Below are 26,556 nucleotides of genomic sequence, written 5' to 3'. Positions count from 1 at the left end.
GAGGCTTGTATGTATTACTCAAAGGAGGTCTCCAGCTAGAGAAGTGGAATATTGGTACTGTGGATTTGCCCTGTGTGCCTGTGATCTCAGTGTGCCATAGCACAGAGAGCCAGAATTTTGTTTTGAAGATAGTAGCTATAATAATAGCTCAATGTGCTGTCTTGGGAGGCATTTGTGAAAGGAATTTCCAATACTGTTCTTTTTTTCACTGCTCTGTGATACTCGAAAGCCTGCAAAGGTAGTACTGTGGATCATTGCTTCTTGGGCAAAAAGAAACTCCCAAGCCTGGAGCTTGTCTACTGCAGATACAGGGGGATTGGAGAGCTGTGGGTGGAACAAAATTGCCTGAGTGGCATGGGGTTGGTGTGGAAAGCTGACACACAGATCTGAGTTGACTTTGTTGTGTGTAATTAATAAATACCACACAGTAAGTCAGTTGGAGCTACATAAAAATGATAGATAAATTAATTTGTACCTTATAATGTGTGTTCCTGGCATTTGAACTTGCACTAAGAAAGTGATTATAAAGTCACTGTTAAGAAAGTTTGAGGAGTTGCAGTAGTTACTGTGAGGGTTTACAGGACTTCAAGATTGCCTTGCAAAGACAATACTAGAAACTTAAAAACTTGTGATGCTTTAAGCTTCTGATGTCCTGGCTGATTGCAGGGCAGGTTGGATTAGAGGATCTTTACAGGTGCCTTCCAACCCAAACCATTCCGTGATTGAGTGATTTCTGCAGTGTCTTCAACTTAGAAGCTAGAAATAGCAGAAGAGAGAAAAGCCTAGAGCTGGGCAAAACATACACTTTTAGGGGGAGGAGAGGGAAAGTGGAAATAGTACTGGGTGTTTGTGGAAGAAATGGGCTGTACATTCAGCAGTAGTGTAGAGTCAGGAGTCAAAGAGAAAAGGGCAAGAAGCATGTGCCTGTTTGTGAAGTGCACCAAGGATGCAAAGTCTTAATGCCAGCTAGTAGAAACAACCCGCAGTAACATTCCCCCTTTCATATTGTTAGTAAAGCTGAGAATGTTTTCTGTTTTGTTTCAATCCTTCGTTTTCTTCTGTAATTATTACATCATCTACCACTCCTGGTCTTGCTGGCCCTGAACTGTACAGGGGCCTGATGGCATTGCAGTGTCTGGGCAGACGTGCGTCAGGAAAGCCTTGCTGCATCCCTGGAACGCAGCCCTGGCTCCCTGTGTGTCACAAAGGGCACGCAGGCCGGGTCTCCACACTGGTGGCACTTGTAACACCCTGGCTAACTCAGTGCTGGGGGTGTTTTTACAGAGTAGCAGCTCTATTTATGCTAGAGGACCCTGAGTCTTCCCATATATGGGAATAAATTATTGAAAATATAGAAACAATTTACATTTAAAAGAAATAAACTGTACTAGGGTAACTTAGCAACAATTTTCTGTCTCAAGATTATTGGAGATAATTGACACAAATAATTAAGTCAGCTTTGAGTTAATTTTTTGTTTTAAAATTCTGTCTTAAAAGTAGAGGCATGCCCAATGTGAATAAACAAAAAGTTTTTTTAAAGTAGTGCACGGGCTTTTCAAGATAAATAGTGGAATGGAGAGATTAGCAGAAAGTAAGTTGGCCTCAAAGACTCATGGAGGAATTCCTCAGGTATGTTTTGTTCCTACAGCTATTCTAAGAGGACAACCTGCACCCCACACGCTAACAATACATTATTTAAAGTTGTGCTGTTGGCCAAAAAAGCCCAATCTTCTAATATGACTAACATGGAAAAGGTGAGAGAGGAAGCAATGCTGCTGATCAGTATTGTAAAGTGTTTATCACTACCTTTCACACGAAGTAAAGTTCAAATAGTTGTGTAGGTTCATATGTATTGTACATAAGTATCAAATATTAAAATATTAATTCATTGTGATCTTACTATGAGGTTTGGCCTAGATTATACTTGATTTGACTCAGCCTGGGAGACTTTATCTATTGTAGATTTTATGCTTTAATTCTTTTATTAAAAGCAATTTAATGCTCAAGGTGTGATAAAGAACTCTGAGTAAAATTGAATACAGTGATATAAGCATAAAAGTTGCAGTACAAATGGACTAAATATTTTGGTAATACTCACTTTTGTCTGCAAATAGAAAAATAATGAATGGCTTCTGCAGTCTAGTTCCTGTCTGACTTTAACAGCTCATTTATTTTCATTTTCTAAAATGTTCTGGTATCTAAGAGATTACTTAGTAATTAATGAGATAATATAATTTTCTTGTATAGACCTGTAGAACTTTTTGAATTCTCATTGTGTTGTCATGATCAGGACAACAGCTTGAGTTAAAGCCAAAAATAGCTTGCAATCATTTATTATCAAGACAGTAACAAGATCTGCAGACATCCCAAATAATTTTTCCCTCTTCAGCTAGCTATAGCTTAATCCATTTCTTTTTCCCCAGTGTGATATTCAACACATAATTTTCTCCTCATACTACAATGAATGTTTCCAAAAGGTTAAAGTAATGCTTTTTGCATTGCAAAAGAGAACTTGCCAATTTTTCTTTTTCTGATGTTAGATTGCAATCCAATCCCACCCTGAAATTTGATAGCCTGACAATAAATATTTTTCCCCAAAATCTCAGATCATGAACTATGCTAGTGTGTGTTTACTACTTGTGATGTACAAGATTTTATAACCAAAGATCTAGCATCAGGCCAAATACTTTTTATAATTACACTTCAAAGCTTGTACAATTCTATTGTAGTGTAGTGTAATGTTACCATTGTAATACAGCAGGATGCTCTAAGTTGGGTAAAACTGCTCAAACTTTAGCAGTTTGTTAGCAACAGTTATCAAAGGTGGGTGTCACACTGCTTTTGATGTTGAAGAATGCTGAGACCACCCTGACTCAACTATTCAAAGTTAAACATCCTGAGGATGTGAAAAACAATATTTCCTGAGAGAAATTGGCACTGATGAGGATGTGGCCAAGTTCCTGAGAAAGGAACCCACAAATGATGATGCAGATAACTGAAGTAAAGCTGCTGAGCTAAAGGCTGATGAGCTGACACAGGCGACCTAGAAACACCTGGCTGACGATCACTATATATATGTGGTTTGTGTACTGTATGTGGTTGTATACTTCAGTCCCATTTTTTAATGGACACACTTCTGACACATCCCTTCCCTTTCCAGAGTGAGCGTATGAGGATTTCTCCCTTGAGTGGGAACACCCCTCAAGGTTACTTCCCTATGGAATTTTTTATGCCATTACCATAGAGGAGTTTCTTAAATATATAATTTTTCTGTGCAGACCTGAATTTCTGGTTTCCAACTGCTAAATTAGTGACTATAGCATAAGTAATATTGAAGGCTCTCTGAATTGGGTTTAGGACCAGTACTAGAATAAAATTGTCCCAATTTTCTTGCTGTCTGATGTATTTATCTATTTGCAAACACATTCAGGGGCTGTGTGTAGGGTAGGCAAGAGGAACTATTTTAGATTTAATCATTCACTTAGTCTGGATTAGGGAAAGAAAGACATGGGAGTTGCCTATAACCTTCCTCTTCAGTCTACAATCTCTCCATTTGGAAATACCCATCCAATAGTCACTTCTCCAGGTTTACGTATTTCTTTAAATGCGGAGTTGGAATGTGAATAAAAAATTAATCCACTTATAGTGAACATAAAAAGAAGTAGGGTCTTCGGTGTATAGAAAACATGCAATGCATGGAATGGAAAGCAAGTTAGTGGCTTAAATGCAATGTAAATGAGCGGCGTGAGTTGGTAAGGCAAGCCAGGGGGCAGGATACATAGTCAAGGTAGTTGGAGAAGAGACTCCTACTTTTCTTCGTATTCCTGATAGGGTCTGGATGTGACAAGAGGAACTGAGGAGAACAAACGGATTTAATTTACAAAGTTATTGGAAATACAAGTTTCGGAGGTCCGTTTTATGAGGGCCGCCTCGCTGCAAAGGTGCCCCCGCTGAGAAGCAGCCCCGGACGCGCCGCCATCTTCCCGCTCCGCAGCCAGGCAGAGCCCGTTCTCCCCCGGGCGCCCGTGGGCCAGCCCGGCCTCCCCCGCGAGCCGCAATGGTTCGTCCTGGGGCAGGGCGGACGGGCGGTCAGTGCGCCGTTCGCTTCCGGGTTCGGGTGCGGGCGGGCGCTCTGTGGTTGCTCCTCCCCGCCGGCGCTCTGGCCCGGCGCGGGCGGGCGCTATGCGCAGGCTCGGCCCTTGCCTCAAGATGGCGGCGGTGGCGGATAAACAGAAGCACGAGCACGGGCGGGTGAAGATCGGGCACTACATCCTGGGGGACACGCTGGGCGTCGGCACCTTCGGGAAAGTCAAGGGTGAGCGGGGCCGCGGGGCGATCGGCTGCCCGTCAGCTCCGAGCGGGGCTTGCGCGGGCTGGGACTTGCGGTCCCGCTGCGGGAAGCGGCGGCGGGGCAGGAGCAGCTTCCTCCTGTGTGCTTGCGGAAACAACCGCTGGGAGCGAAATGCTGCGGCTGCTTAGAACAACACCGGGCGCGTAACCAAAGCAGGGAGTCTGAATCCTCCAGCTTCGAATGTTGCATTTTGATGCTCAAGTACGAGCTCTCGACGCCCTTGTAAGGAAGGCAAGATTTCTGTCTCTACAGAGAAATAAGCGTAAAAAGATGGGTCTGGGGCTGTTGGATTAGTTGGTAACCCAGCTGATGTGTAGATACGGAAAAACTTAATGTTTAATCTGCTTGACCAATGCTTAGCAAAGTTGTTTTTTTTTTTTTTTTTCTTTTTTTTTTTCCTTTTCAGCTCGCATTTAAAAAATTTTCCAGTAGGGCTATGCATGCCGTACGGCTTGTTTGAAGGCTAGTAGAAATAAGGTAGAATTTAAACTTCCCCATAGTACCATTCACCTCAGATGGCAGGACTATGCATTAGTTTACACTGTTCCTGCCGCGTTGTTTGTGAGAGCTTCAAATATTGGGGCAAGCAAATCAAAAACATCCTTTCTCAAATGAGTAGAAGTAGGCTCAGGCTGTATTCTCCATAAGAGTTGTGGGGGATTTTTTTGGTTTTTTTTGGGGGGGGGGCTTGGTGTTTTTTTTGGATTTTTTTTTCTTTTTTTTTGTTAACTTAATAGGTGCTAAAAAACTCAGCTTTTCCCCCAGTGTAGATAATCTATTGTATGTGCTCTGCACAAGCTTTTTTAGCTATTGACATGTACTGAAAAAAATTAATTATGTATAGTAAGTAGGATGATATTTTGCTCTAGGAAAGCAGTAAAAAATATTTGGAAAGCACAGCCCTTCAAGTCTTTTTTTCAAGAGAAGCTTATAAAGAGACAGCTGCAGCCATTTGGGATCAGTGATGACCCCCTGCCACCCCATCTAGCAGCTGGGGTACCATTTTTTAAAAGTGGGAACTTTTATGTGGTTACTTCCTTGAGGAGAGAGAGAAAAAAAAAACGTAAAGCAGCAGACAAGCACAGGGTTCTCTTTCCTCATGGAAGGACTGCCTGCTTGAGGGGAGGGGACAAAGCTGTGTTTGTTCTGTGGTTTTTTACCCAGCACACTGCAGAAGACTAGGGTTGACATACCATCAATGTTCTAGTACTGAGAGAGTACTAGGAGAGCACTGTTGCAGTACTGCTTTTCTTGTCCCCATATGATGTACTGTGTTACTTTTGTCTTGCTTCAGCTGTGCTTAATAATGAACATTTTATCTATGATGCAATGATTTTCCTCTTGACTACACATTTTCTTCATTTAATACCAGATCTGCAGTTGTTTTCCTGTTTTCATAATTTCCTTCTCTGGTGATATGGTTTCATGAATTGACATAAGGTGAATTATGTGTTCACTTCTTAAAATTCAATTAGGTTATACCTTGAGCTCATGTAGGGGGTCAGGCTCAGTGAATGTTTTGTTCTAACAGTGGTGGCAGCCTGGAAAAATAGGACTGGAAAATCAGTGTTTTATTTGGTAATTGTGAAAGCTCTCCTGCTGTCACTTTCAGATGAATTCATGCTGCTGGTAGCTGTCACTGGTGTGATTCTGTCCAGTTCATCATTTTCACCTGGCTGTGCCACTCTGAAAGAATTCTGAGTGACTTGGTTTACTTGCCTGTGCCTCAGATGGGCAATCGCAGAAATGGCTGTTCCTAGCCATCGTCTAGACAAAGCTAAAATGCCACTAAAGTGAAAAGCTGAGGTGGAAGAATACTGAATCTAAACCAATTGTATGAGGCACATTCATGTTCAGACTTCACTAGGATTCAGTGTAAAACATCTATCCCTATTTCCATCAACTTTTTTAAGCACTGCTGATGTTTTCTGCTGAAACTAGATGCAAACTTATTTCCTGATACTTTTTTTTTAAAGTTACCTTTCATAAAAGGAGGAGTACTCGGGCTTCCAGTGGTCCATACTGAGACTATAAGGGCTGTTACTTAAGGCTCTAAATATACAATAATTGTTCCAGCTCTCTAGAGTATCAACACTGTTCTGTATAGACAGCAAGTGGTCTGGCTCAAGGCAGCAATAAAACACCTGGAAATGAACAGTGCAGGTCAGTATGGTATCTAATGTTGTGCAGCAAGGTGGCTTTGCACAGCATAAACTATTGTTGTTTAGGGTTTTTTCCCATGTTAGTGAAAACATGTTTAGCTCATACTCTTAAAGAATGCTTCCCTCTGAGCTTTGGATTGGCTTTTTGGCCTGCTGCAAATTGTTTTATTAAATACAATTTAGCCTTCAGATTATTTTTTTTCCTCTAAAAACTTAATGACTGGTGTATTTCATGAGTATGTTGTATTTGGTCGACATGGCCTCAAAGTCAGTTTTTTTCCAACTGAAGAACTGTTGAGCAAGATAGAAACTCTTCTTCCTGAACTTCTACAGTTAATAATAAGTCACTGCTGCTTTGAGACTTTGTCACTGTCATGAAAATCTTGATGCTATACAAAGCCACAATGAAGTTGGAAGGTAATTAGTATTATCAGAAAAAAAAAGAAATATAGGAATATACTAGGTCTGTTAATTTTTTTTGCATAGGTTGTTTTGAAGGACTCATAGCTGGTTGAGGATTAGGAAGATTTAATGTATGAAATTTATATCAAGTGGTAATGCAAAATAGATTTCAGGAAGGTAACACTGGCTGCTTACGTTTCTAGGTGATGTTATCATCTGTTGTGAAGCTTTCGCTTCTATCCTAATGTTGAATTCAAAAGTGTCAGCAGTCTGTCACCAGTTGGTATCTGCTGTTTTACTGGTAACAGATACCTTGAACTGTATCCAGGAAAGGCTACTTGTATCTTAAAAGGCTAGATTTGTTATAATTTCAAATTGAATTACAGCAAGCCGAACCTTTCTGAAAAATCTAGAGATTGAATTTGAAATGTTTTAAACAAGAGAATAGGCTTTTTGGGATCTCTCTGCACCGGCATCGAACCATAGTATGTTTTCATTACAATAATTTATTCAGGGCTGGTGAAATTGAAGAAGCAGAAAATCTCGTTTTCTCCCAGTCAGTGAATAAAATTAAGGCTTGAGGCTCACAGCCTTGAAGGCTGTGAGAGCTAGAGTTGGTTTCAGTCAACTGCAAATGTTACTGTTTAATTATTTTGAAAGAAAATTGTTTTGAAAAGCTCTTTTCTTATGTGCCTTGCATATTGAGCATAGATTGTAGCTAATGAATTACTTTAAAATGTTTTTTTTGAGTGCTAATGGAATTCCAGTCTTTAATTTCTAACAAATCAGAAATGAAACAAAGTAGCTTAAAAATGAGATTTTATAACCCAGTGCATATCAGAACTGTCTATTTATACCTAAGCTTTAGACTTGGTCAAATATGTATGTTACTTACTGTATTAAATGCCGTCTTAAATTTATTTTGTACAGCAAAAGAAGATGGCGGATTTATGTGTTTGACCAAAAGATTTTTGCTTTTTTTTTAAGAAGTTGTTTCTTACTAACAAAAACAAATGTTACATTTTAACTTACTCACTGAAGTTGTGAGGGTTTTTTTTTGTTTGTTTGTTTGGTTGGTTTTAGGTTTTTTTTCCCAAATAATCCTGATGTACATCAGTTCCCGTTATGGATGGGTAAAGACTTTACAATTAGAATAGTTGCTTTTCTAGTTTCTATCATTTTTTATGATTATTCTGTACTCCTGAGGGTTTGAATGTAGGTGATATAATTTGTTTGGCTCCTTTAAACTGCAGTCACGTTTGAAGAAAATAAAGGGAATGTGATTGCTTTGATTGTAGGTCTGGTTCAAAGCAAATAATTCTCATACATTTCTAGGCACTCACCTGCCACTGCTTTGTGGTCTCGAGAACTTGCTATGGATTCCAGCTTTGTCCTGCATTCCTCAGTGGTGCAAATATGCCTGCCCAGTACTTTGTTTATTGTGGCCATTGTTAGGTAATGGCCCCTCTGAATTAGGGGATGTCTTTTAGTCCTAGCCAGAGCTCTTTTGTTTTTTCGTGTGCTGACCATATCTCAGTGCAGTGTTGTGATGTTTCTGGATCTTGGGTAATCCACTGCTTAGTTCCCTACAGGAATTCAGGCTGCTTAATTTTATAGGTGGCTGTCTTGTAACAAAAAGCATGCAGATGCTTATCATTATCTTCTGCCTCTCTGCTAAGAACTTCTCACTTGCACTGGTATTTAGCTCGATATAGAGGCAGAAGGCAGCAGAAAGGTGTTTTGTGCTGGAATGAGATTTACAGATTGATGGGTGTTTGGTTATCCAGATTATCTGTTCAATGCAGAAAGATTTTTGTGGATCACTACTGTTTAATCACAGCTTGCCATGGATGTGTTTAAATAAAACTTGAAGCTCAAGGCTTACTTAAATTCTCAAGTGAGGGTAGTCACCCAAATGAGTGCGTATTGTGTTCAGCACAGTTCAGTTGCAAATGTCTATTCATGTGGACAAGGATGAGCCATGCATGTGTCTGGAGAATCTGGCTTATCTTCAGAAGGTAGAAGTCAGGGTAGCAAATTAATGGTATTATTAAAAGCACTGCTTGTGGCAGCCATGCAGAGAGGGAAGCCTTCTAGTAAAAGAGATACTTAGCTTCTTGGTGTTCCGTCTGTGTTTTGGGTTTAAGAAATATATTTTGATGGATTTTGCTGTGACTACTCCCAATAGCACTTGCAAATTTAAGGTCTTTAAGAGAGGTAACTTACTGTGAAATAGTTTATACTTTTTAGTTCCTCTGTTTAAAGAACAATGAAATTGTCCTCAGTTCCTTTTCCACTTCTAGGAACACATTAGGTTGCATGTTTGCATTGTTTTTCCTTGTTTCTGTTCTATTTTTTGTGCATTTCTCATTGCATTTGCCACTTATTTAAATAGAATAAAGCTCTGGTGTTAACTGCACAGAATGTGGAGCTGCCAGACTGCTCCAAGGACAGATACAAGTTTATAAGTAAACTGATCAGGTACTTACACTCATAATTCAGAGCAATTGCTGAAGCAGGCTTCTTGGGGGAGTGATAGGAGTGATTGCAGATGAAGTAGAAGAGGTACAGGAAAACATGTTTGAGTGCATTGCCAAGCAAGCCAAAAGCTTGGAGTGACTTACACAGTGAGTGGGAATGCTCTCTCTTAATTAGCAAGGATAGCAGGCTTTGGGAATATGGTTTGCTTTTTTCTTTTTTTTTTTTTTTTAACGCACTATTGCAAAAATGTTATGCTGCAAGACTTCTCCTGGTTAGGTTTAAGGAATTTCTTATGTGTATGCATCTTCTAATGATAGAATTGTGGGAGAAATTGGAGTAGGGCTGAAGAAATTCCATATCATCTGGTTTTCAACCTCCCAAAAGATCATGGGGATATGTGGAATGCTAGTGTCTTTACTTGGCTACATTCAAAAAGGAGAAATAATGTCTTAACTGAGCAATTGAAAACCTTGATTAAATACTTCCTTGTTTCTTGCAGTTGGAAAACATGAGCTAACTGGGCATAAAGTTGCTGTGAAGATCCTGAATCGACAGAAGATTCGCAGCCTTGATGTTGTAGGCAAAATCCGCAGGGAGATTCAGAACCTCAAACTCTTCAGGCATCCTCATATAATTAAGCTGTAAGTTTTGCTTACTGTAGTCAAACTTATTTAGGCAGTAATCTCTTTTTGCTCTCACTGGTCTAGAATGCATTTAAAGTATTAAAGTATAATACTACAAACAGTAGTGTTATACTACAAACAGTAATATTACTTATTATTTTAAGTATACTTATCTTCTCAGAAAAATAACCAACTTCAAAGTGTGCAGCTGTGCCCTCTGTGATGTGTTTTTACCAAGCTGGGCTTTATTGCAGGCTGGAGAGTTTCCATTAGATCTTTGCTTAGGCGTTCTTTGGCCAGGTGTATGATAGGTAGTTTCATGACAGGTACTTATGGTAGCAGTCATCTCTGAGTTTAGTGGCTACTTCATTTTACTTTTTCTGTTTATGTTTGTTCTTTTTTTTTCCTGCTTGGAAAATGAGTTACTAAGAACAAGAGTGTAAAGGTCATTTCTATAGCAAGTTTATTGTATCTTTTCAAAGTGTTTTTAGTGATGTGCTGGTCAATGATATAAGTTTTTTCAGTGTAGGTGATGCTCCGCAAGATTTTTCTGAATAAAGGATGTAAAGTTTGATAAATCTGATTGCTATTTCAGAAATCTTCAGTGTAGTGACTATCCTTTATCTAAATGTGGTATTTAAAATGTGCCTGATTACATCTCTTAGTTGATCAATAGTTCATCAGTGGATTTCAGAGTAAAGCTGTGTCCCAGAGTAGGCCCTCATGTCTCGTCTATGGTCATAAATCATAAGTAACGTTGATTTTTGTTGACTCTAATTTCCTGTTAAAATAATCTGCACTTTCAGAGTGTGGGTGACTTCCACTGTCTTAGTCATGATGTGGGCGATTGTTTTATTGGTAGAATTTTGTCTAAAGACCCCACTGCCACTGGCAGATGCCCTGTTTCTGCACTCCCTTTAATTCAGCAACAGCTGTCACACTGAAGCTGAATTACTTTGTCTAAGGTCAACTCACCCACTTCTTCAGAAGGCGAGTTTTCAGAAGGCTGTTGAGCTGACTTGTCAGCAAAATTGCTAGTGCTTTTAGTTAATCTGTGAATGGTTCCAAAGGGCATACCTTTAGCCAGAGCAGAAGAGGAAGTGTCAGTGCACCAAGTGACATACCAGGGTGAAAGAGGAATGTGTGCTTGTGGTGTTGCTAAACTGAAGACAGTTTAGCAGATTTGAGATGACAGTTTCTTTCTCAGGGAATCACAGAGAAAATTTTTTCTTTTGCATGTGAAATGCTGTAAAGAGAACAAATGAAACAATTTTTAGGTAAGGATATTAGAAAAAATCAAAATCTCTTAAATTTTGATTTTGTCCTTAAACTTGTTATTTCAAAGCTTCAAAGCTATGTTTTTAAATATAATTGAAGTAGAATGATAAAAATATTACAACCAGATATTAATATTCATCATTATTAAGAGGTATTTTTTCCTAGTCTTGAAGTACACCTTTTCATTTATGGCAAGTTAATTTTTTTGCATGTTAATGTTGAAAACAGTGTATTTTTGCAATACTAGTCCTTTTGAAGTCCCTTTTCACCGCATCAAGGTGTTGGTGAGGCAGCACTGTCTTACACAGTCTTATAGTCTTAAACAATCTTAAAGAAATCACTTTTTCCTCTGAAAGAGCAAGGGCTGATATTCCTGATAGGGATTACAAATTTTCTACTAGTCTTTGCAATGGTGGTATCACAGTAAAAGGAGAGTAAAAAGCTTCTGAAAAATATTGTCATTCCAGTAGCTGTAGATTGACTGATAACTATTTTAAAGTATATTTTTATCTGATTATTTGTATGACTTCAGCTTTAACTAAGTGTAACAACTGCTTTACTGAGTGTGTGGACTAATAGATACATTCTCTTATCAGGTACCAGGTCATCAGTACACCCACTGACATTTTCATGGTGATGGAATATGTTTCAGGAGGAGAACTGTTTGATTATATCTGTAAAAATGGAAGGGTAAGAAGTAGTCCAGCTCTGCAAATCGGTGACTTGCATTCTGTTATTGCATTTGTCATGTTCCTATGTCACTCTACACTGAGGGGATAGACTTTTGGGTATCTTTTTGGGTATCTTTGTCAGAATGATACAATAAAAAGTTTTCATTTCTCAAAAGAATATTATAATTTGTGTAGCACAGGATGTATGATTAGAGTGGCACAGGATTCCTGTGAGCAGAATGAATATGCTATAATTTATAAGTGGTGTAGTACTTTTTAGTAGAATTTTTAAACAACCTAACTTGGGATATCTCTTCACCTAGACCCTCTGTAGATCTGGTCAAATCTTAATACATATTTTGCTGTATCCATTTAACAATCACAGTCTAGCCTTGAAAGTCATAGGGATGAACACAAGTCACTGCGTCTCAGAGGAAGCAGAGGATGCTGGAGGTGTCTGTGGCCACTGAGAAGTCCCAGGTTTCATTTGCATTTAGTACTCATAATTGATGCTAAAGACATCAAACTCTGGCTGCTGTTGCAGTTCCGTATGCCATGACAGTCATCCATGGCTCTGTGCCTGAGAACTAAAGGCTGATAAAGCAGCAGATAATCAGCCTGGCACCCAGGAATCTTGAGGCTGGTAGGGAGGGGGAGAAGAAAACTGGTTTATTTGCTTCACAGGACCTCCAGAGCCTGATAATGAGGCAGAGGACATGAACACATAACTTGCCTGGTCACAGAATGGCTGCTTGCCTCACTAAGTGGCATTAATTAAGTTAACCACATTATCATGGGCTGGGAGCAAGGGGTGCTGGTAACACCTTGTTAAATGTGGGTGTGATTTCTTGTATTCGGTTTCAATTTGGCTGCTATCAATTAAAATATATTTTATAACTGTGGGGGTTTTTTTTGAAAGTACAAATGGTTATATGTTAACACATTCCAGATCTTTATGTGTGATTTTGTCATAGCATTCTTCCTTTCTACTAATCTGTTAATTTACAATGGGAATAAACCAGATGAATATGTACCCAGTTGGAGTAGCTGAAAACTGTTTCTTTAGTATATTCCATTATTAGAAAGCTACCATTGTCCCCTTATTACTGTCTTCTACTGTTAGAACAGCTTGTGTGAAAGATCTGAAATCCCTATTTGCAGACTAGATAAATAGGATACTTCAGTTGCTGTGACAAACTGATATGGATTATGGGTCTTTGTAGGAAATGCCCACCTAAGTCTGCTGTTTGGGACTGATAGCTGCTGATAGCATAAATAGTATCTGAAATATATAATTTCTGTGCTGCATTTCAGCAGCTTTGGCCAGCTTAAATATTGCACTGTGCTTAAATATCAAACTAATAATACCAGTTATACAAAGCGAAATGTTTGAGTGCTAATATTTCTAGTTGGTGAGTAGGTAACATCTGCCAAACCCAATTTCAAAAGTGTCATTAAGAACTTCCAGTGACTTTCTGAGTAAGTGGGTGTGTTTTGTTTGAGTCTCTTTACAGCTGTGGTACAAACAAAATGACTTAAGATATGAAGCTGCTTGCTATAAATTCTGATAATCTGCTTTATAAAGTATCAGATGATAAGTATAATTGATAAGTTTAGGTCATAGGAAAGTTTCCTCTGGCTAGTAAAAACGAAAAAGAAGTTAACTTCCACTGTCTCTTAATTATTTAAAATATTTGTCTGTTTTAGCTTGATGAGAAGGAAAGTAGGCGTCTGTTTCAGCAAATCCTTTCTGGTGTGGATTACTGTCACAGGCACATGGTAGTACATAGAGATTTGAAGCCTGAAAATGTGCTTCTTGATGCACACATGAATGCCAAAATAGCTGACTTTGGTAAGTATTGCTTTATTTTTCTATCTGATTGCATTTCCGGTGTTAGAGCCCGTTAATAACAATAGGAAATATTGAAGTATGTATGCTTTAATATCGTGGTGGTGGGATACAACAGAAGAATATGAAGAAAATAGATGTAAAGCAAAATAATGTTCTTGCGTATTTACTGGACTTGTTTTCCTCTGAAGCTTTCTTGCTTTCTCTTGAGGTATTTTCTGTGACTGGCTGAAATTGTGAACTGATTCGTTTGGTTTCACTTAAGAATATTTTATCTAAAGTGCTAAGTAGACTTAGTTTGTGACCTTTCTTCTTCAAAACTCACTCCTTTTCTGTTTCACCATCTTTAAAATTTAGATGCTTAGCTCTCTTGGAAGAGGAGTGCATGGCAGTTCATCATCTTTAAGAAGCTACGGTGCTATAGAAAAAGACTAGAAAATATATATATATATAAAAAATATAGAAAAATAGTAGTCCTCCTGATTTTTTTATACCAGTTGTTCATGACACAGCTGCAGAGAGGCATTGAAGCTAGGTCTTGGAACCATCTGAGTCGGGAAACCTTACCACATAAGCATAGTAAGGTATCCATACTGCTGTGTCATGACTATATCTATCTTGTAGATATACTGGATAATACCTGCTTATGTAAGACTCCAGTGAAAGGTGTTAGGTAATGCTGAGTATGTGAAGTATGTTTTAAAAGTATGGTGTTCAACTGTGTAGGCCCTGGCAATCATGTTGGTTTCTCAGGTGAAGAAAATTATTTGGGTGAAATGGCTCACATGGTAAAGAAATTAAGTACAGTAACTTAAGAAAATATCTTCCTGTAACTTAGCGTCAGCAAAACTGTAACTCTCATTTTTTCCATGAGTGGTGTATTAAACAACAGCTTAATAAAAGCTTTTGTATGTCAGAATATGAAAGCTAGGCAAGCTCTACTCTTTCCCTGCCACATTCCCTGCTGACCCATAAAAGGGCATAATTCCTTCTTGGAGACTGAGTTCTTTGGTTTATGGTAGTCTTGATCATGCAGCCTCACTGAGGAAACTAGAAGAAATTTTCTACAGCTGTTAGTCTATACTGAGTGCTGGTGAGTGCAGTTGGCCTGGTTCTAAAGCATACTTCCATTGCTCACAGAGTATCTGAAAAGCAAACTACTAAACTGCAGAGATGCAGGAACCAGGTGCATAGTGTAGGGGTGTAAACTGTAGTGAAGTCATGTTTACTCCTCAGTTCCCTTCTTCTGTCTAAACTCTGGTAGCATTTCCCACTTTGTCATTTTAGAAGCCAAAATGGGAATTTTAGTACTTTCTTGTTAATGACTAAAATCCTTTCTTGCTATACTGCTTCATCTTCCTTAGAGCAACTTTGTTCTCTGTCATGCCTGTGATTTAACTGTTCTAGTCTAGGAATGAATATGTTCTCAAATATCCCTAGGCTGCAGGCAGTAATGGATTGATGTTACTCAGATTTCTGATAAAATATATGGAGGATTTTTGGCATGCTCATTTAAAAATTCCATAATTCCAAACAATACTATTACTTAATTGGAGTAAATTTGTTAATTTTCTAATTTGATTTGCTAGTGGTTTGTTGTAGGTGATATATGCAGTGTGAAATAATTTTGCTCCCTGAATTTTTAGTAGTTACTCTTATACACTTCCAGGTCTATCAAATATGATGTCAGATGGAGAATTTTTAAGAACAAGCTGTGGTTCCCCTAACTATGCTGCACCAGAAGTAATTTCTGGAAGGTAGTTTCTTTTATATTGGATACATGTATGCATGTACTTCAGTCATGTTGCTGCTTGGTTTTAAAGGGTACACAACTAGTTCAGTTGACAAGCTTGATGCTGAGAAACTGAGGGCTATTAGTGGTATTGATAATTTTTAAAATGTTTAAAGCTTCTGTGAACTAGCTTTGAATAGTTCCTGCAAGGTAGAGGTGATGTCTAATGCCCCAAATGCATTGTGTACACTCTGCCTGAATTGCTTTAAAAATCTCATGTACAGCTCAGATCTTGGAAGCTGAGGTGCAGAGTTACAGGCAGAGTCTGCTGTGAAGTTGAGTATCATGCTGCAGAGTAGATACTCATTTTGGAGGTAACTTCCCATTTTGTAAACCATGGTTGTGTCAAATCTGCTTTCAGCTACCTACGCTAATATTTATTGCCTCTTGTTGATTGGAGGCCAGATGTCTCTTTTACTCTGGCAGGGGCACAGAGTACATTTCATGGTCTGCTATATGGACTTGTCTTAAACTTTTCAGCCACAATTTGGGGGATAACTGACTTTGCACAGACTCCTCTAAAACATTGATAACAATATATAACATGGGCTTTCATAGCAGTAGATGCATGTTTCTTTCAGTTTGCCATAGTGCGAAATTGCAGTATAGATTATTGTTACACATTAGAGAGGAAAAACTCTTACTTGAGCCCTGTTATATATTAGAAGGGGAAGAATACTGAAGTTCAAGGGAGGCACAGCATAGAACTGAAATGGTGTAGTGCTTGCAAAATCAGTTGTCCTGAGTTCACGTGCTTTTAATTACTGTGAGACAATGGGAAAATGACAGAAAACATTTAAATGTATTAAACACAAGTCACTAACAATTATTTTTTTCACAGGTTATATGCAGGTCCAGAAGTAGATATTTGGAGCAGTGGGGTTATTCTCTATGCTTTGTTATGCGGAACACTTCCATTTGATGATGATCATGTGCCAACCCTTTTTAAGAAGATATGTGATGGTATCTTTTATACCCCTCAGTACCTGAATCCATCTGTAATTAGTCTTTTGAAGCACATGCTGCAAGTGGATCCAATGAAAAGAGCAACAATCAGAGACATTAGGTAAAACACTTGCTGATGTCTGATCACAAGATGCTGGAATTACAATAGCACAAATATGCAGAACAAAGAAGTTATTAATACAGCTTGTTGATGTTTTCTAGACTGAGGTGAAAAATTCAGCTTGTGATGGGTTAGTTTTAGGTCTGATAGTCCTGATCTATAGTAGACAATGAAGTATCTGTTGGACATCATAGTAAAACAAATTATTTATATTATATATGGAAATTCTGAGACACTTTAGGTTTAAGACTGCCATAGCAAAGCTGTTTACTTGCATAATGGTTTGCAAAAATTGCAATTTATAGACTTCTCTGGGGGAAGAAAATTGTCTTTGCTATTAGGAACCAGTGCTCTCTACTGTAAATGTCTCTTTAATCTGATAACTGCTGCTTTTATTCATATTTCTTTAGGCTCTGGAAAGTTATTTGTTAAGACTGTGAATGTCACATATAAGGCAACAATTTCTAGCTTCAAAGCACTGGCATGAATTTGTATATGAATGGTAATTACTTCACCAAGTACTGATAAGTTAAAATTTGTAGGTAGAGAGGTATCATGGGCTTCAGATTCCACGAGGTAATTCTGGAGAAGTTGATTGTGTTGACAAATGTGTGCTGGATCAAATTAAAAAAAAAGTAGCTGAGAGAAATGCACTTTATGCAGGAGCTTAATTTTCTTTGCAAGAAACTCTTAAGGAAAGAATGTTGCTATACTACGATAGTGAAAATGCTGCTCCTTTCGGGGTTGGAAGTTAGGAAATGAGCAACCTCAGTTGTGTTAAATAAATAGTGTGTGGAAAAGAAGTGGTGTGATACAGATGTTGAAAAATGTTGGTTACAGAACATGGATGGAATTTGAATCTGAAACAGCTCTGTGCTATACCCCATATGACATGTCATCTCTCAGTTTAAAGGACAAACTGAGTTTAATTGAATATCTTAATTCTTCTAGGGGTTGTATGTATGTGCATGCAAGGGAGAAGGCCTGGTGCCATGAACAGTAACAATATTCCTCTGGGGTCAGTCATCCCAACTATGGCTGAGCCTTTGTTGTCATATGGGAAAATATTCTTCTGCTTCCAAATTAACTGCTTTTCTGATTAAACTGTATTTTGCTCAGCACATTTGTGCTGAGGCACAGTGTTCTCAGGATCACACTTGAGTAGAGCTTAGTGCAGTGTGCTGGTTTGGACTGGAATAGAGTTGCATTTTTTCACAGTAACTGCGTTTTGAATTTATACTGAAAATAGTCTTGGTAACAGGTGGATGTTGTAGTTACTGATGAGCAGGGCTTGAACAGAGCCAAAGTTTTTTCTGCTTCTTACACAGTCCCATCAGAGCAGGCTGGGGATGCACAAGAATTGTAAAGGGATACTGCTGGAGCAGCTGACCCCAACTGAGCACAGGCATATTCCATACATATGGGGTCATACTCTGCAGCAAAAATTAGAAGAAGGCTGATGGGGCTGGTCTGCTGGTCATCAGACATTACGTGATGAGCAGGTTTTTTTTGTCTACATTACTTATCTTTCTTGGTTTTCCTTGCCACCTCTCTTGTGGCTTTTTTTTTTTTTTTTTTTTTGCTTAGAATTTTTTAAATACAATTCTAATTATCGAATTGTTTCTATCTCAACTCTCAAGTTTTTTACACTTCTACTTTTCTGATTCTGCCCCTTGTCTCACTGGAGAGGACCAAGCAAGTGGCTGTGTGGTGCTTAGTTGCTGGCAGGGGTTAAACCATAGCAATCCTGTTTGATTCTCAGTGTGGGGCTTGAAGGTGTTGAGATGAAGACAGATTTGAACAGAGTATATTAGATAAAATAATTATACATTCTCTCTGTATAATAGTTGTTTGTCAGAATATTGATTTTTCTGTCCTGAATATTGATTCATCTGATCTCTTCCATGTTCCATTTTTTGCTTTACTTGTTGGAGATTTGGGGTTTTTTTTGCAATTTGCTGGGCTATGTAGTGCTTAGTGACTTTTTTGGGGGGGCAGGGGCATTGGGATTTTTTTGTTTGGTTTGTTTTTGGTTTGTTTTTTTTTTGGGGGGGGGGGGGGTTGGGGTTTTTTTTGGGTTTTTTTGAGGGTTTTTTGGGGCGTTTTTTTTGTATTAGAACATTGGCCTTGAGCTTAATCTGGTATTTGGGCTCTGTACTGAAGCTGTGACTGTCCTTTGAATACCATCTCAGGGAGACAATTAACAATTATATATCTTTGTCCAAGATGTCTTTTCCATGGAGCAAATACAGAATGGCACCTTTGCTACATTCTTCTGTGATGTTTTCTCCCTCATTGCCATAACTTCAGTATCTTGAAAATCCTTGGGCTGGATATTTCTACTGGTATTTCTTAGGAGCATGGTTTAGACTTTTTGGAAAATTGACAAGATATTTTGGAACATCTCCTAGGCCTCATAGCAGTGTGCTTATGGGTGGTAAGGCACATGGGAGAGAATGTGCAGGTAGGACAAGATAGAAATGGCATTTTATCATGAAGTAATAGAATGTTTGAAAGAAAGATGCTTTTGCAAGGGGGCCTGGCTTATAAACACCATGCTGGGACATGGCCTGCTCCTATTGAACACTGCTCAATACTAATCAAGGAGCAGAGGGGATTTCTGGGTCTAAAAACATTAACAGACTCTTCAGCCAAGAGAGAAACCCAGCTTTCAACTATATCACTTGCTCCTATAACTAAAAATAAACAACCAAAGAAAAAGTAATCTCGTTTGGTCAGGAATGAAGAAGCTTCTAGGAGGGAACAGGAGAGGGAATCAGCAGGATCAGCTCTTTCTGCAGCAAAACAGTCACAAGAACAGGAGGAGGAAGGTACTGAAATTTTAAGTGAGAAAGTAACCACCTGATTCCTATCCCTAAGCAATTTGTGAGATAACAAAAAACATTTTTTTCAGTTTCCTGCAAAATGTCTAGTAAAATCTTGTGCAGGCAGTTATTACTTTATGTACTGTTTTATTGTCTGTGCTACAAGGGGTCTTGGACTGGCAACCATTATTCTTTCTTCCAGCACAGACTAAAATTCTCTTTATATTTTAAAGGAATTCCTGTTATAAATGTTTTCTTTACTAACATATACTCAGAATTTTTTATTTTTGAATCTAGGGAACATGAATGGTTTAAGCAGGATCTTCCAAAATACTTGTTTCCTGAAGATCCATCATATAGCTCTACCATGATTGATGATGAAGCCTTAAAAGAAGTGTGTGAGAAGTTTGAATGCACAGAAGAGGAAGTGCTAAGTTGTCTGTACAGCCGAAATCATCAGGACCCTCTAGCTGTTGCTTATCACCTCATTATAGATAACAGAAGAATAATGAATGAGGCCAAAGACTTCTACCTGGCCACAAGTCCACCAGATTCTTTTCTGGATGATCACCACCTGTCTCGCCCTCACCCTGAACGAGTGCCATTTTTAGTAGCTGAAGCACCACGTCCTCGCCACACCCTTGATGAGCTGAATCCACAGAAGTCAAAACACCAAGGTGTAAGACGAGCTAAATGGCACTTGGGAATACGGAGTCAGAGTCGACCAAATGATATCATGGCTGAAGTTTGTCGAGCAATTAAACAACTGGATTATGAATGGAAGGTAACAAAATAGAGGACCTTTACAGCAAACAGCAATGCACTTTGGTTTGAGTGGTGTAGTTACATATCCCAGACATCTGAAACTCTTTTCATATTCTGGCATTAATCTCATGTGCCTGTGCTGTGTTTGCTGTGCCAGAAGGGGTTTGGGGAGAGAATGTACGTGCTGGCAGGAAAAAAAAAAATTTTCTCTTGGAGCTGCAGGAATATATTTCTCTTGACTAAAAAAACCCCAATAACCCTCAAATCCAACAGCTAATGAAGTCTGAAATCACTTGATAAATACTAGTGAGTTGAGAGGACGAAAAAAATATGCAGTGATTTTCAAGCAGTTCTGGTTAACTGAGTCAAATGTCTTTCATACTAGGTTGTAAATCCATATTATTTGCGTGTTCGGAGAAAGAATCCAGTAACAAGTGCATATTCCAAAATGAGTCTCCAGTTGTATCAGGTGGACAGCAGAACATACTTACTGGACTTCCGTAGTATTGATGGTATGTGAAGAATTACTTAAGTTAATTGAGTTGTTGGGGAAATCATTCTACTTGCAAAGATGTATTTATTTACTTATTTACAAGTGAAATAAGTGTTGCCCTTTTTTTATTTTAAACCAATCTAACCCGTATTAGTGTTTACTTATTCCTTCCTGGATTAGTGTCCCTGTGACATGTGCTTAGCTGCTGCATCCCATTTGCTTTTTTGCTATATCAGCTCCTGGGGAGCTCCATTTTTTGTCTGCATCAGAACTAATACCAGTAGTGCAAAAGAGGACTGGATTGTTGGAGGTGAGATTGGGACCAACTTAAGCTGCCTTTGGAGCCTCACCCCAAATTTAAACATTAACTTAGATCTGAAGTAAGCATGTGAACCGTGTTTTCTAGTGAAGATAAACATGACATCTAGGCATTTAAATTTGACTTGGACTGTGCCTCACTGTACTGGGTCTGACTGAGATGGAATTAATTTTCTTCCTAGCAGCCTACATGGTGCTGTTTTGGATCTGTGACGAAAACAGTATTGATAACTGTTTAACTGATAAACACTCACTTCTGCTGAGTGTTGCTTGGCAGCACTGGCATAGTATCCAGCCTTTCTTTTTCCACACTGCTATGTTGGAAGGGGAGCAACAGCTCTGCAGAGCTGAGCCATATTGAAGAGATGGATGTTCAATGCTGTATTATGTTATGCCTAGAAAAGAAAGGGCTTTTGGGGAAGGTAACCTTGACACTGGTTGGGCATCAGTCTGCTTTGGAGATAGTGAGTGGTTGCCTTTGAATCATCTTCCCCCCCACCCCAAGACCACGCTTAAAATTCTTTATTTGCCCTTCCAATATTCTTCCCTTTGCGCTGAGATATCGGCTGCGAGGCAAAGTTAACCCACCAGTTCTACTAGTAGCTAAAATTTGAGGTAGGAGTTTTATGCTTGCAGGAACTAAAATCTTGAAAGTATATAGTTTAACGTGTACAAAAATATATTTTATGGAGTGACAGTAACACAGTATACAAAACCTGGTTAGGTGAAGTGAGCATAGGAGCTCACAGAGACTGAACACTTGTTTATGGGCATAGTAGGCTAAAAGAAAATGACCTACAGCCACTGATGTAGATGACATACCTAGGAATACATTGCATGCAAAAAAGGAATTTTTTTTGGCTGCTTAGAGCCATGCAGCCGTGGCAGGGCAGCCTGCTACAATCCTGGTTTCCACTTTTGAGGAAATATGACCCAAAGGCACAGATTTGTTGTATCTCTTCCAGTAGTTAAACTGATTTGACATTCCTTCTCTCTGTCATGGTTAATGGTTCTTTGTTCCTCTTAACAATTTGTAAATTTAAGTAACTTTGTGCGAACAAGAGATACTGGCTTTTCACTAATTTCTCCTGAAAGAATTTTTCAGGAGCCAGCTTAGAGCCAAGTTAATGTTCAGTATTTAAAATAAGAATAGAGATACTATTAATATGAAACTATTTTCTCTTCATACTGAAGGTAAAGACAAGTTGCTGCAGCCTGAATATACATTGTATGGTAAAAAAACTTTCAAAAGAGAATAAATGATAAATAAATGAAAGTATAATGTTGTAATGAATTATCATAAAATACAAATAATCACAATATATAAATACCCAAAAGAGTAAAAATAGTATAAAAATGAAGTAGATTGTAGAAAAAACATCTGAAAACTGCTATTGAACTTAATCTTATGATGCTGACCTGTTTTTGTTTTGAGTAACCTAAATTGAACAATTGGCTGATGAAAATCAGTTCATGAAAAATACAATTAGTATTAGTCTGAACTCAATGTAAACAGTCTTGAAGTATAGTTCAGAGCACAGAAAGAATTAGCGTAAGAACATTGGCTGTTGTGCTACTATGTATACAAGCTTTTATTTTGTATCAAATGCTGCTTGCAAAAGCTGTTCATTTATCAATCAAGATTTTAAAAACCAAGATTTTGAAGTGTGAGAAGGGGAAGATATTTGCTCTTCCCAGAAATTATTTGATTCTGGTACCAAATTTTCCTCTTCTCTTCCCTTGTTCCAGATGAAATTGCTGAAGCGAAGTCTGGGACTGCTACTCCACAGAGATCAGGTTCTGTGAGCAACTATAAATCTTGCCAAAAAGATTCAGATGCTGATGCTCAAGGGAAATCTGCAGATACATCCCTTACCTCATCAGTGAACTCTTCGCTTGACTCTTCCACAGCTGACGTAACTCCAAGACCAGGGAGTCATACCATTGAGTTTTTTGAGATGTGTGCAAATCTTATTAAAATACTTGCACAGTAATTTTGAAGATGGGCTTATTTCTTTTAGAGCAATAAGCATGCCTAAATCATAGTCAGATGCTTCCAATTATAATCAAGTGAAATTAACTAAGGCGCTGAAAAAGCTAGCCACAGAATGCAATTTGCATGGGGATAAAATTATTATAGGCAGTTATTATGTATTATTTTGAAGCTGGAGTGAATTCTGGTTGCCTGCTGTCCAATAGCATAACAGGTACAGGAAATAACATGCCCTTTGGGTAGTGTTTGTAACATTTTACCTTGAGTGCAAAATAGGCTGCCTATAACATTTAAGCTAGATGGACCTCCTTGTTTTTTATCTAGTTACACATGTATCTGATGCACTGTAAGTTAACATACACGTACTAGTTCTGTGATCTCAGTATGATTTGGTCACCCTCTGCAGTTGTGACTCACACCTATCAGCATCTCCTAACAGATGTTAATGTGTTAAAACTGCTATGTTTCTTCCCCCTTATATGATAAAAAATAATAAAGAATGCTGTGATGTGTTACAATGTACTACTTTTAACAATAAGTGTTATTAAAGGTATGCAAAGCTGGCCAGTTGGAAATGTGTAGCTGCTCTGTAATGAATTGAGAGTCAACATTCTGTGGACAGTGAGTAGAATGACTGAGTCCATAACAGTGATAGGAGACTTAATGCTGAGAAGATGTGGCATCCCATGGGCTAAACCAAAATGTTGCTTTGTGGAGAAACTGTGAGGAAGCTCCTCCTTGTCTGTACATGTTATCTTAGTGTGGTGGCAGCACAGCAGCTCTGCACTGCTATTGCAGACCGAGAATGCTTTTCCGTAGAAACATGTCCCTGTAGTTAAGAGCAGAGCCTGAGGGCTGTTTCATGCTATTCCAGAATCTGAAATTTACAGGTTTTTGACATATATGTTCACACTTTGATACAGCTGGCTTTTGACATATATGTTCACACTTTGATACAGCTGGTTATCACGATAACTTATACTATATAGTATTCAGTATGAAGTGAAAACCACATACACAGGTTTCTAATTTTTCCCAGGCAACCTCTATAGGAAACTTAATTATTTAATGTGATTGAATTAAATAGTGTAACTTTTCAGTTGAGCATTGAAAACTGATCATGACAACTTGAGTGCTAGAGTTTTTAACTGTAGATTGCGATTACCCATAATAAAAGTCCTGCATTTATGGTTTTTGTAGCATTTCAGGAAAAAACCTGAACTTTGTATGTTAAAATCACAGGTAGTACTTGCATGAAAACCTTTAGTCTCTTTGATTGGATATAATTAGCCATGATTCCGTTTTCAGCTGGCACTTAGCAGATATAAACAGTCATAAAGTACTTAGTTTTGCATTCAAGTCTTAATGCTTGCTTAAAAATAATAATTATGACCTACATAGTTTCAAAGGCTGTTCCCCCAGGAAGAGGCTGGTACTCCAGGCATTATGAGCAGTGAAACCTGGACTCTTCACGTGGATGAAAATTTTTGCCAATGGCTGAGATTTTATCCATGGGAAACTGCTAGGTACAGATATAGGAACAGTTTAAATCCTGGCCAGCTGGCTGCAGCTTAGAAATTCACATGCACAGAATCTGAAGAAACATAAGGCTGTTTTGAAGCCCCTGAACTGCTGTAACTGTGTTTTGAACTGGGTGATTGTGAGGTCTGTCTCATAGGTGGGTACAAGTTTACAACTTCATTTTTTTTATCCTCATATGTCACAGATGGTCCCTGTAGTGATGTTAGCTGTATCACTGTACCTTAAAGTGGAAGATTTTCCAAAGTGGAAGTTAGTATCAGAAGTTGAAACCCAAAACTTTAAGATGCCAATGTGAGGGACCAATTGCAAATCCTACAAAGATGTCCTGTCTTTAGTTTTGTACAAATTGGTACCAATGTACTGAATAAATCAATGTGTTCATTTTTGTTACCCTTTATTTTGGAATTAAATATTGCACTTGTATAAATACTACAAACGCACAGGTTTTTAAATTGTAGCAATTCCTCATCTGGAATTGGTTTGGGATCACTTGCATATATTGAACTATTTATAAATGCTGTCTTCTCCTTGTAATGTTGACAACACATGCAAGGTTTAAAGATGCAAAGTAGTTCTTTATTTTATATACTTTTTCAGCCCTTTAAGACACAACCCTGCTTTGTCCTTGGTTTTGGTATCAGGAGGTTAAAGCAAGTTTCTGAAAGAAATGTACAATATATGTAGTTGTAAATAAAAGTGCATTTTTATGGTAGATCAATTTTGATGGCCAAAGGTTTTATGATTGAACTGAGATTTTTATAGGGAGGGGGAGGGGTAGAAAGGGGCACTAAAAACCAAGTTGAACCCAGTTGCCTGTTGTGTGACTTTCCTATGCTTTGTAGATCTTGCTGTTGAAATTGCTTTCTTCACATGTTCCTACTGATCTTGCAGACCTTTAGGATTGCACTTGAAGCTGGCAATAGGCTGTGAAATGAAACTTCACTGAGAGAGCTGCCAGAGTTGTAAGGCAGCTTATGCAGATACACTAACTGGTAAAGCGTGTTACTCTGTATTCCCCACTTACTCCTGTTGGAGTATGATGAGTTACCTTGTCTTTGTGTTGTAATTTTTTTCAGAACCTGGGCTGTCCGTGTGCAAGATAAATCACTAGGTAATGGATAAAAATTCATTTTGGTGGTGCAATATGAAGAAAAAAAGTTCTTTCATGTTAGTCTTGATACAACTGTTTAATACCAACTTCAAGCTAAATTTTATTTTACCAGTTGATTACCAGTGTAAGATACAAAGTCCTGTTCTTTAACAAAGATGTGCCTACTTCCTGTTAATTTCTTTTGACAAAGCTGAATGGCAAAAATGCTTGTTTCTACCTGTATAACTTTTTAAACTTTAAAAACTAAGTAAACATGAAATACTGAACCATCTTGTTTGAAACTGTGTGCTTGCTGTTTTCTAGTGCTATATGTAAGTGGACAAGAACTGTTACTCTCATTTCAAAAACAACAGCTGTTATAATTACAGAAAAAGCAGCAACGTGACAAAAATGACAGCTGGACAGGCTGGTGCACCAGCTGTGCTCGCCGGATCCGACTGACCCTTTCCCTGTCCATCTTGTAAACTCTTGCTGCAGAAAAAGAATTTGTGACGGAACAAACCCTGACCACGTCTTTTAAGCCCCTGTGGTGATGTGCCTCCTCTCGCATCTTCACTCAGCCTTTCCCTCACACCACGGATGGGGCTTTGCAGGGACCAGTTTTAAACACTGCCGCCTTGCAGTTTTAAAACCTGTCTTCTCTTTTTGTTGAGTTTTTTTGTTTGGTTTGTGTGTTCATTTGGATTTTTTGGGGGGGGGGGGGAGGGGTTACGTTTTTTTGTTTGGTTTGAGTTTTTTTGTTGTTTTGTGTTGGCCTTTTAAAATGCTTTCGGGGTTTCTTGGGGGGTGGTGGTTTTTCTTTTGGTTTTGGGGGGGTTTTTTGTCTTTTTTTTT

At 38.4% G+C, this 26,556-nt stretch overlaps 1 protein-coding gene across 3 annotated transcripts; it reads left to right on the top strand.

The window, feature by feature from the left end:
* On the top strand, nt 1-25,988 carry PRKAA1 (protein kinase AMP-activated catalytic subunit alpha 1). 3 transcript variants are annotated; one of them, XM_064402808.1, is made up of 9 exons: nt 1-1,629; nt 9,896-10,037; nt 11,894-11,987; nt 13,676-13,820; nt 15,487-15,574; nt 16,451-16,675; nt 19,798-20,284; nt 20,651-20,777; nt 22,826-25,988. In XM_064402808.1, exons 3-9 carry the CDS (start codon nt 11,928-11,930, stop codon nt 23,068-23,070), a joined length of 1,377 nt encoding a protein of 458 aa, XP_064258878.1. In that variant the 5' UTR covers nt 1-1,629; nt 9,896-10,037; nt 11,894-11,927; the 3' UTR covers nt 23,071-25,988. The 3 variants fall into 3 exon arrangements, with proteins under 3 accessions (XP_064258878.1, XP_064258876.1, XP_064258877.1); XM_064402806.1 differs by lacking the exon at nt 1-1,629 and adding an exon at nt 4,144-4,315; XM_064402807.1 differs by lacking the exon at nt 1-1,629 and adding an exon at nt 4,432-4,573.
* Nucleotides 25,989-26,556: the final 568 nt, after the last annotated feature.

Source organism: Passer domesticus, chromosome Z (genome assembly GCF_036417665.1).
Source record: "Passer domesticus isolate bPasDom1 chromosome Z, bPasDom1.hap1, whole genome shotgun sequence".
Lineage (NCBI taxonomy): Eukaryota > Metazoa > Chordata > Aves > Passeriformes > Passeridae > Passer > Passer domesticus.
This window is presented reverse-complemented; position numbering and strand designations above follow the sequence as displayed.